We start from the raw sequence: 10,906 nt of genomic DNA, 5'->3' as shown, positions 1-10,906 counted from the left end.
CGCCCGGGAGACCGCAGACACGAAGCTTCCGGCGGCCGCGGGACTGGAGCGCCACGCACCGGAAGTTCCGCCTCCTGAGGCGCGGGGCACGCCGGGACGCCGCTGCGGCCCGCGGGAACCATAGAGAGGCGGGGACCATAGAGAGGCGGGCTGCTCGGTGCTGCCCTCGCGTGGCCGCCCTGAGGACCGCCTCCCGCGTCCCGGGCAGGAGACCGGCTGGGACCGGCACAGACACCAGCCACTCACTGCCCGGCACGGCCCGCCTGGTCGCCCGGTCACGATCCGGCTCCCACGAAGCCCGGCGAGGCAGGGCGGTTTGGGCGAGTTCTCGCCGGCTGTGTGACTTTCGGCAGCCCCTGGCCTCTCCGTGCCTGTTTCATCTTGTCAATTGCATCTTAGAGTCTGGTCGCGCAACCAACGCGAAAGCGCAGAGTGCTCAGTACCGCCCCAGGCCAGACCGGGTCTCGCGGCAGGTGCACGGGACTGAGCACCAGCCGAGTCAGAGGGTGGGGAACCCCACGCAGAACTCACCCACTGTGGGCCTTTAGGATGTCCCAGCCTGGAGAGCTGCCCCAGGGAGCTACCCTAAGTGGGCATTCATTCATTCAGGAACATTCCGGGGTTGACTCTGAGCCAGGGGCTGGACAAGAGCCTGCCTTGTGAGGGCCTGTGAAGGTTCGAGGCACTTCGGGCCCCCAGCAGGGCCTGGGAAGAGTTGAGGGAGAGTCAGCTGGAGAACCGTAAGGGGTGGGCTTTTGGCGGCAGAGGGCTAGAGCCAGGTGAGGCCAAGCTGGGAGTTCGGTATTGGTGCGAAAGCAGAATTGAGAAGACGGAACCGTAAAGCTGCTGGCCCCTCAGTGCTCACGGAGCACCTCCCGTTTCACTCCCTGAACTGTGAAGGGACTTGTCCTCACGGGGCACGAAACCCAGAGGCAGACATTAAATACAGCACTGTGATTTTTATTTTTAAGCTTTTTACTATGAAACACTTCAAACACATGAGGAAGAACAGCACATGAGGAAGAACAGCACAGCAGCACAGCGAAAGGCTGCATACCCAGCCAGACTCCACCCGGCTTGCCAGCCGGGGTGTAGGACCCAGGGTAGATGCAATGTCTGAAGGTGGCTCTGGTGGCCACCCTGGCCATCTGGCATGTCCTCCCACCCCACAAAGTGCCGTCTCTCCTGAGAGCCTCGGAACACGTCTGCAGCTCAAGCAGCCTCCCCAGAAGTCTCAGTACTATCCCGTATGCCAAGAAGAGAACCTCATTCCAGCACTTTCCTATACCACTTTCCATACCACTCTGCCTGCACTCTGTCCTGTCAACAGAATCCAGACCTACTTTCACCAACAGGCAGGAGTGTGAGGTGCTGCATGGGCGTAGGCCTGAAGGCACATTCAGTGGTGACTCTGGAAAGCTCTGACCTCTACCTGCAGCTAAGGCCATAAGGTCCGGCAGTTTAAACATCTTGCTTGGAAATTTAACCACATTATCTCAAAGAATGATCTGATGCTAGAATCCAATCTGTCCGACTCCAAAACGTGCAGCTGTGGGATTCACAGATCTGTAACATGTTAGTCACTGTGGTCAGGCCCGGGCAGCAGTAGTCTGAGTCTGTCCCTGACCCCAAAGGCCAAGGACCTGAGGAAATTAATCTTCCAGCACAAATCACCAGTTAAGACAAGAACAAAACAGGATGCAGGCCCTAGTGTTGGAAGGCAGCTTGATTCCTGAGCATCAAGAGTTGGCTAAAATCAGAATAAAATAGGCAGTACATATGAACTTCAGAATTTATTTAAATAAGGAAGCTATCGATCTGAACAGGAGGGAAAAGAAAATTTATTTAAAAAAATAACATCCACAAGAAAATAGCCAAAAAGGCGGGCAGTGCACACCCACTCTTCCCTGTGCAGGAGAGGGATCGGAAAGGTAGTTTGGAAGATCTCACACTGACCCAGGAAGGTTCCGAACACACCTTAAATTCCTGAATTCTCAACTTCATTGTACAAAATGCCACTTTAAATGTGTATCAAAACCCCCAGCCCAAAAGTTTTTCAGATCTGAAAGCTCATAGGGGTGTGTTCAAACAGCTTCAGCACGGAATGTGCAACCTTGGTCCCTGGAGGCCTGGCGGGAAGACAGCAGCACCCAGGAAGCGGCACATCACTCAGGCCGCCAACTGCAGAAACCACCGCAGGAAGGCCGCGTGAGTGAACTGGGAGCCAGAGGGGCCCTGAGTAATGGTGAAAAGGCACAAGTCCCTGCCCAAGCCCATCTTTCTGTGACGGCTCATTTAGTGTTCTTTCTACTTACGACATCAGGGCCGATCACATGAACTTCTCTTACCATTTTTTTAGACGATAATGGAAAACACTTATTACAGAATTGCTGTTTTCATGTCTAGCAATTAAAAAAATAAGCACTGGCTTTTATAAAGATTCCTTCCAATAGGTCATCAGAGTCTATAAAATAGCAGGAATTTCACCAAGGAGGACTGCATGTAAACTGCAGCTTGGACTCCCAGATAGGATCGGCTCCTAGGCGAGTGGCCAGTAATACTGCTCTAGGTCATGAAATTAGTATCTCATGATAAATACTTTACTCTGGGTGGAGACCGCACAGTTAAAGACACAACTGCACATTCAGACGAAGTGGGAGTGACCTCAGGATGTGCACGGAGCTTCCAGCTGACAGTGTCGCGGAGCTTCTCAAGGGTCCTCCTCCTCGTCTTTAATTTCAGAAATTCGGTCTATGGATTTAAGGATCTCGGCAACAAGATGCAACGTTTCGGCTCCGGAAACCAGCTGCCTAAAATGAAAATACAGATGTTGGAAACAGCTACTACTACTGCTTAACAGCAACAACAGAAGCACGAAAGTAAAGGAATTTCAGAGTGAAAACCAGACTTTTAATGTCTCAGATCCGCTCTGAGGAGACTCTCACGCCTGACTTGCTTGACTTCACAGAACAGGCTTTGCTGTCTGCGGGATGTGCTCACGGGGTGGCTGGCACAGCCGCCCTGCAGAGCTCAGCCCTGTGGGAGGCAATCACTGCTGTTCGGTGACAGCAGATGACGTGTCTCAGGGGTGCTGTCACAAGCACTGCACTGAGGGCCTTCGGTGAATTCATCTTTTTACGACAGGAGGAAAACTACTTTCTTTATTAGGAATTTTAGTGTCTTGCAGGTGAAGGAGCGGGGATTCAAATCTGTGTGACGCTGACATCCACACCTCCCAGGTGCCAACAGTCACTATGAGGCGGGTTAAGAAGAGCCCTGGTCTGTCCACATCACGACCTGGAGGGGACAGGACCATTTAACCCACGTCCATCCTAGGTCTGTGGCCATGGTTCCACCAGAGTCTGGGGCCCCACCCGGAGAGCTGATGGCCATTCCACTCTCACCCTCACTTGGCCCGGGCTTTCCCAGCCCCACAAGGCGCTCACTTTATGGAAGCCTGCGCGCTGTTCATGACGGCACGGAGGTTCTGCAAGGCCACATCGGTGTTCTGCTTCACCACAGTCAGGCTGGCGCCTTGGCCCGACCGCAGGGCTTCGTTCTCACGTTTGAAGTTGGAGACCTGCGCCTGGGGTGGGGGTGGGGGCGTTTATGGCTGAGCAGAGAGCGCCTGTAAGGCAATCCAGCTGAAACCAGTGTGCCATCCCAGAGAGGCGTGGACTTGCTCGCAGGGGCCCGGCCTACTCACGCCAGGTGCTCTTGCCTCGCTAGGGAGCCTCCTAAGGGAAACAGGCCTAACACCTTCCGCTTAAGTCCACCATGTACGCAGCACCTGGCTCCACCCCAGCCTAGACACCAGACACCCGGAAGAACTCCACGACCTCCCTTTATTTAAGGCCCCTGATAGAAACTGGTGCTGTACTAAGTCTAAGTCCTTTATCTGCTCAGGGCACAGGGTGAACCCCAGCAGAGGGTCTTTCACATCTTTTTTCTTAACACAGTAACTGCCATGTGAGTTGTATTTGACTCATGCTAGTTTTGAGCCCAGGGCCTCGTGAAGCATACGTAACTCACTCATCTCTTCACCTTGGGAGCCACGAGAACTACTTTTCAAGTGGCATATAACTCATGCACAGGAAACAATAAAAATGAATTTCTCATTAAATTAGAAGGGATGGTTTTGTTTTCAAAGTTTGTGTTCTATTTTCCTAATAAAACACCATGGCCCAAGGAAAAATTTTTTGCCAGTGTGGCAGTCAGTGTGTTAAATCCATGTATATGTGACTCTACCCATCAAAGGAAAATGTGCAGGATTTCCCCTAATTACCTGGAGCAAATTTATTTCCTGCTTCAGTTTCATGACGTGATTTTCTGCTTTTACAGCCCGTTTCTGTTACCCAAAAAATAAACACAAAAAGCATCACTGATGTCCTCATGTCCACACAGCACACCTGCCCTGACACAGGCAGCAGGGAGCCACAGACCACCCTCTGTGGTCTCCACCCTTCCCATGGGGCTCGTCCCACAGAAGCTGTGCTTGGCCCTCTGCTCACTGATGGCCTCTGGGGTCATCTAGGCCCTGGAAGAGCGTGACCACAGTGCCAAGGTCTGCCTGAGCGCATCATGCCTCACGCTCCCGCGGGCACACTGCCGGCTCTAACGCGCTAGCCGCAGCTCTCGCTCCAGAGGAGCGTCCTGCGCCACCCAGCCCCTAGTGCGGAGAAACGTGGCCCCATACTGTCATGAGCTCCAAGTTCTGCTCCACCTGCTGAACCACCGACTCCAGGTCATGGAAGTCACTCTCCTCCTTGATCATTTTTGCTTCTAATTTCCGCTCAAGTGTCCTCACCCTTGTTAAAGAAAAACCCGAGTGGTTAATAATTCATGTGGCTAATTTTAAGAATGCTTTTAAAAGATATTTTCATTTGAATAGCTGGATAAAAGCCACCAAGAGCCCAAGAGAGAATGAGCCTCAGGTACAGACGCCAGGCAGCGGTGACCGCAGGGGTGGACCCCGTGGTGCTGACGCAGGGCTAGAGAGGAGGGGGCCGGCTCACAGCTCCGCAGCTCCAATAAGGACTTTGGTCTAATGTCTAAAATAAACTTTTACACAGAACACAAGAACTGTGTTGACACTGAAGATTTGCATACAATAAAACCCAGACTCAGTTCAACTTGGATTAGTTCATTATCATTTAAAAATCGACTTCCTTGAGTGTTAGAAGTTTTACATTCCTAACTAAAAGCTTACATACATTTCTGTTTGAGTTTCAGAGAAGCTCTGAACCTCATTCAGCTTTCTTCTTAGCTTAGAATTTTCATCTTTCAGCTGTAGAGAAAGAAAATCCTTATTAGAAACTCAGTATGTCTCACTCAAAAGGGGTACGTTCTTCTACAATCTGTAGATCTTCTCGAGAAACAGAAGTATTCAGGTCGGTGGAGACTCAACCTGCAGTGCACTCGCGAAGACCATGAATAAAGGTGCCCACTTTTTACAGACCTGTGGTCACAGACTCCAATTCTACTCAAAGCTTGTTAACTTTTTTTAAGTGACTATAATTTCTTTAAAATTTTCCCTCATGGTACTTTTTAGCCAGTTATATGCACGTATGTGACCAAAGTTAAAGGGAAAGGGAAGCCATGTAGCAGGCTGTTGCACAACAAACGGTCTCGTCCTTGGCACCAAATCCTAGGCCACCCAGCAAGCAGGGTGGCTCCAGTTCCCTCCAGGAGAGCCCTGTTCAGACTGGTGCTTCGTGCCAGGAACCAATGCAAGCCCCTCACTTACTGCCTCGTAACTTATCTGCAGCGTCCGCAAGTGCCGGTCTCCCAGAGACTCTCCGTGAGCCGCAAAGTCTACACTAGGACTCCCCACTGGAGATGCCGGAGACACACGAGAGTCAGTGTCACTCAATGTCCATGAAGGCAGAGACTTGGGCCCCACCAGCTCCGATGGGGTGGAAAAAAATGAAAGGTATGTGCCACAGGGCGATGTGCTGGCAGTGACCCTTGCAGAGTGCATCTGCTCCATGGCGGACGGCAGATAGGCCCCAGTCCAACCGTCATCCTCATCCTCTTCCTCGTCCAGGAGGTCGCCAGCCCCTGTTGGGTCTTCGAAAAACGGCTGCTGATATTCCAGGCCATACCCCATGGGCTGGGAGGTTGGGGAGTTGTGGTCGAGTCCCTGTGAGTGCCTCGAGGCTTCCTAAAAAAAAACAGTGGAGCAAAGCTGCTGACTCAGCCTGCACGGTGGCTCACAGCTGTAATCCTAGCAATCTGGAAGGCTGAGGTGGGAGGACCACTTGAGCCCAGGAGTTTGATAGCGACTTGAGCAACATGGCGACACCCTGTCTCGACAAAATATAGAAAAATTAGCCAGGCGCGGTGGCACGTGCCTGTAGTCCCAGCTACTTGGGAGGCTGAGGCAGAAGGATCACTTGATCCCAAGAGTCTGAGGTTGCAGAGACTACAATGACACCACTGCATCTTAGCCCAGGCAATAGACCGAGACCCTGTCTCAAAAAAACCCCCCAAAACAACAAAAAAATCCTGCCAATCCAGAAGCCACCTTGTGCCTTTCTTTCCCTGTGTTCAACCTTGGAGCACAGAGAAAGACCCTATCTTGTCTACCAGAAGGATCCAAATAGCTTCTCAACCCTGAAAAACTTCTCCAGCAGTGTTAACAGCTGCCTCGCTTTGCCGCACATTCTTCCATGATCGCCTCCAAAGGAACACTGTGAATCAGAAGAGAGTCCTCTGAAGGCCTTTTCTGTCTAAAGTCATTGAAAACAATGCCTTGGAGTTACCTTTGAATAAATTCTGTTGGTTGTGTCTTCTTTGGACAGGCCAAGGTTCTTGGTTTTCAGAAATTCTTTAAAGGAAAACGGATTTGCCTCTTCAGGATCTTCAAGTTTGTCATCTGAAATAACAGAATTGCGAAGCCATACAGTCTACTGAAGATCGTTAAAAGGGAACCTTCCTACTCATCTCTTTCCAGAGCGTGGTCACATCTGAGATCGGGAATGCCACTCTCACCACTCCACGACTCGGGGGACATCAGGAAGTGAGAAAGCTGCCCGAAAGGTGGGCAATGAAACATTCTGCTTCCAAATTCAAAATTCTTCTCCTTTCCAACCCTCAGCCCTGCGGTTCCCACACTGCTGCCTACAGGAACCCCGGGGGTCCTTAAGAGGACGGATGCTGCCTCCACTCCACATGCCGAGCTCACTGGGGGAGGAGCCACAAGGCGCGGGGACCAGGTGCTCCTCAGTCCTCTCTCTGACCTTTTAACCTCATTTACCTAGCTCGGGCCCATCGTCCACTTTTCCCTTCTCTCTTCCTCCGCTTCCTTCTGACTCTCCTGGTACCCACCGGCCACACTTTGGACCTCTGGTCCACCAGTGAGCCCAGCCTCTCCCAGGTGCCCACCCCGTTGTAAGGCTGGCTCCTGCAATCCCAGCCCGACCTCCAGCTCTCCTGCCCGTGAACCCTGTTCCTTCTCCTCTAGGGCCCAGACTGCATCTTTGGGATTCTGACCCCACCTGCTCTTTTGGATATAAGGAGCCACTTATATCTAGTCAAATTGACAGCCCCACCACAGACACGTGCCTGGCATTGTGTGCTGGAGAGAAAAAGAAAGGATTATCGAACTACTCTACCTCCAAAACGTGTCTCGTGGGCTCCTGATGGACCTTGCTTAGTACACTTCCCCTTTCCATAGCCAAAATCTGCAAAGAAACATTGTCACCCCACCATGATCATGGGAGCCTTTATGACTACATTTGATTTTTCCTTTTTGGACATGGAGTCTCTACTGCACTGGCTCTCACTGCCTGGGGAACTTAAAAAAATACAAGCTCCAGGACTCCTGACTGTGGAGATGGTCTGACTTCCACTGACTGGCCCTGGTGTCTGTGATTTTAAAGCTGCTCCTGGTAAGTTCTGATGCCCAGCTGGGTATGAACACGTCCTTCTCTGTCTTGTGATACCCTCTGAATGTCCTCAGACCCTGACGTAACCACCTAAACACTTCCGCACACCCAGCAGCACAGCTGCTTGGGAAGAATGAGGATGAACAACACCTGCCGGCTGCCCGGCTGTGGACACAGATGGCTCCAGCTCAGTTTCCAATCACCACCTATTGGAAGGTTCCCTTGTCCTCATTCCCGCCCACCACCACCTAGAATAATGGGGTGGTCTCCTGTGCTCCCACTGGGCACTGAGGAGGCTGTCCTGGAACTGTCTTGCGGGGCGGTCCTCCCACAACCAGGCTGTGAGCTCCTAGGGGGCGGGGACTTCACCTCTGTACTCCCAGTGCTTGGCACACAGTGAGCGCTCAGTGCTCATTGTTGGGTCAATGGCGGAGATAACGCTACAGCAGAGGTACCTACAGGTAGTACAGGAACGGGCGCTTCCCTGAGGCCGGCGCCCTCGTCTCTCACCTGTATCTCCCACGGAAGCTAGCACCGGACTGGGCACATAGCACATAAAAGTCGGCCGAATGCCGAAGAAGTGGGAGTCCAGGTCCCTGCCATGGGGACGCTCACAGTCTAGCTGGGGGAGACAAGACCGGCGCTCATAGAACGCTGGAGCTGTAAGCAACAATAAGAGCGACTTTACCGCGAGCCGCGCCGCCCGCGCACTGTGGCAGGCCACCTACCTGCACCACGCGGACCCGGCGGCCCGCGCCGGCAGGGAGGCCCCAGGCCCCGCCGCGCCCGGGCGCCTCGCCCGCCTGCCCTCCCGGCCCTCCCGGCCCGGCTCCGCTCACCGTCGGGAATGACGAGGCTCCGGGCTCGGGACAGCGGGGTGGCGCCCGGGCGGCGCGGGTAGCCCGACATCGCCGCGGGACCGGCGGGCTGGACCTGCCTAGCCCGGCAGCGGCGGCTCCATGGCCCCGGCTCTGCCCGGGCCGCGGCCCCCTTCGCCCGTCCCCGTCGCTCGGCAGCCGCCGCTCCTCCCAGCTTCCTGCCGAGGCTTCCGGTCTGCGCACCGGAAGCGCGCGCCGAAACGCAGGGAGCCGAAGCCGAGGGACTGGAGCGCCGCCGGCGGAAACGGAAGTGACGACAGAAGCGGTGGGCGGAGACCCAAGATGGCGGCCGTGGTGCTGGCGGCGACGCGGTTGCTGCGGGGTTCGGGTTCTTGGGGCCATTCCCGGCTAAGGTGAGCCGAAGGCGAGCCAGGCCTTGGCTTGGGGCCGGGGCTGCTCGAGTCTTTCTGGAAGCTTTCTGTTTGGTTTTTGCAGGCTACATGGCGCCATGTGTCATCTCTGCCCTTTTCCTGCCGCGTGCTCTCTCCGGCAGGGCCTCGGCTCTGTTAGACCCACAGAACCGGGGGCTTTGTCTGACACCAGGGTCTCGGGCTCTCGACTGCTGCGCTGTGGCCCCTCGACTGTGGATTTCTGACGCGAGGGACTCTTTCCGTGCCCACCGCTGCTCCTGCCCAGGTGGCCAGGCCTGCTTTTCCCGCGCTGGCACCTTCGTTCAGGCAACAAATGTGTATTAATCCCTCACTGCATAACTAGCATTGTTTGAGGGTTAGGGAGGTGAACAGAAGCAGAGTTGCTGTCCTCTGGAGATGGTTACAGACAATGGCGTGAAGGAAGCGTTGGCAGTCAGTCAATGCTTTGAAGTAAATAAGCAACGTGTAGTGGAAAATAACAGGAAAGACTGGACAGACTGATAGGAGAGAGCCCCTCATCAGGGACATTTAAGCCGAGAGATGAGGAATGAACGAAGGGTTAGCTGGGACCTAATGGGCAGGGAGGGGGGATTCAAGAGATGAGTTTAGTAGAGGGGGAGGCCAGACCACCACTCAGACCCCGTTAATAAGGGGTGTGGCTTCTGCCCAGACTTCAGTGATGCTGGTTAACGGCAGAGCTGTGCTAAGGGCTTCATGTGTACAAATTGCGCTTGGAGTGAGTCACTGTCATCAGCTGTATTTTACAGAGAGGTAGTTGAGACCCAAGGAACTGAACCAACTTGGCTGAGCCTGGGTCACTCCTCCATGTTGTCTTTGAAGGTGTGTCACAATAAATCCTTTAGAACAGCAGATACTGACTGTTAATGCCGACAAAGCATAACTGCATCTGTGTGGTTACCACAGGACCCGTTCTCTCAGGTCTGTTGTAACTGGGCCAGTTTCTCTCTTTCAGGTTTGGACCCAAGGCATACAGACAGTTTAGCAGTGGTGGCACCTATCCCAACATCCCCCTCTCTTCTCCCTTACCTGGAGTACCCAAGCCTGTTTTTGCTACAGTCGACGGACAGGAAAAGTTTGAAACCAAAGTTACCACACTGGATAATGGGCTTCGTGTGGCCTCTCAAAATAAATTTGGACAATTTTGCACAGTAGGAAGTAAGTACTGTTGGTAGCGTTGCAGGTGGTCGTCTTGTTTTAACGTGTGCATGCTTTATTGACTGTCAGTTGTGATTAGTAGTCAGTTGTGAATTGTACCGAGTGGAAACATGTTAGAAAATCTGAAATATGAACAGTGGCCATTTTTGGTAATGGCATTTAGGATGGGTTGCCCCCCTACACACCATTTTGTTTTTAACCTTTCTGTAATTCTAAACGTTTTCCATCGCAAAGGTAAAATGTGTGATTTCATAAGTGTTGACATACACACATAGCTGCGAAACCATCATTACAATGGAGATGATGAATGTATCTGTCACCCTCACATAATTAAATCTGGTTATTGAGTCATATTCACAATTTTAAAAGGTTACTCTTGACTAAATCTTCTATTTGGAACATCTGCTTTAACCTGTTAATTTTCTTTTTATTGCCAGTTCTTATTAATTCAGGATCAAGATATGAAGCGAAATATCTTAGTGGAATTGCTCACTTTTTGGAAAAGTTGGCATTTTCGGTCAGTGTCTAATTCATCATTTTTGAGACTATAACTTGAGAAGGATCTTTCAAGTTTTTCTTTTTCAGAATGGTT

General features: G+C 52.5%; 2 protein-coding genes across 4 annotated transcripts in view; one reads left to right on the top strand and one right to left on the bottom strand.

Annotated features, from left to right (window-relative positions):
- Nucleotides 1-2,590: 2,590 nt before the first annotated feature.
- Nucleotides 2,591-8,971, bottom strand: SDCCAG3 (serologically defined colon cancer antigen 3). Of its 3 annotated transcripts, XM_012654794.1 has the most exons (10): nt 8,729-8,898; nt 8,400-8,549; nt 7,617-7,685; nt 6,765-6,877; nt 5,747-6,163; nt 5,214-5,287; nt 4,697-4,808; nt 4,286-4,348; nt 3,447-3,586; nt 2,591-2,810 (listed from the first exon to the last, which is right to left on the bottom strand). In XM_012654794.1, the coding sequence occupies exons 1-10, from the start codon at nt 8,796-8,798 to the stop codon at nt 2,711-2,713; spliced, it is 1,308 nt and encodes a 435-aa protein (XP_012510248.1). In that variant the 5' UTR covers nt 8,799-8,898; the 3' UTR covers nt 2,591-2,710. The 3 variants fall into 3 exon arrangements, with proteins under 3 accessions (XP_012510248.1, XP_012510250.1, XP_012510247.1); XM_012654796.1 differs by lacking the exon at nt 7,617-7,685; XM_012654793.1 differs by lacking the exons at nt 7,617-7,685; nt 8,400-8,549 and having other exon boundaries at nt 8,729-8,971.
- PMPCA (peptidase (mitochondrial processing) alpha) overlaps nt 8,960-10,906 on the top strand; it is an 11,465-nt gene continuing 9,518 nt past the window's right edge. The window contains exons 1-3 of the mRNA XM_012654791.1: nt 8,960-9,120; nt 10,112-10,314; nt 10,752-10,831. Coding sequence (XP_012510245.1) covers nt 9,050-9,120; nt 10,112-10,314; nt 10,752-10,831 — 354 coding nt within the window. The 5' untranslated portion in view covers nt 8,960-9,049. The remainder of the gene's footprint in view (nt 9,121-10,111; nt 10,315-10,751; nt 10,832-10,906) is intronic.

Source organism: Propithecus coquereli, unplaced genomic scaffold, assembly GCF_000956105.1.
Source record: "Propithecus coquereli isolate 6110/MARCELLA unplaced genomic scaffold, Pcoq_1.0 Scaffold449, whole genome shotgun sequence".
NCBI lineage: Eukaryota > Metazoa > Chordata > Mammalia > Primates > Indriidae > Propithecus > Propithecus coquereli.
This window is presented reverse-complemented; position numbering and strand designations above follow the sequence as displayed.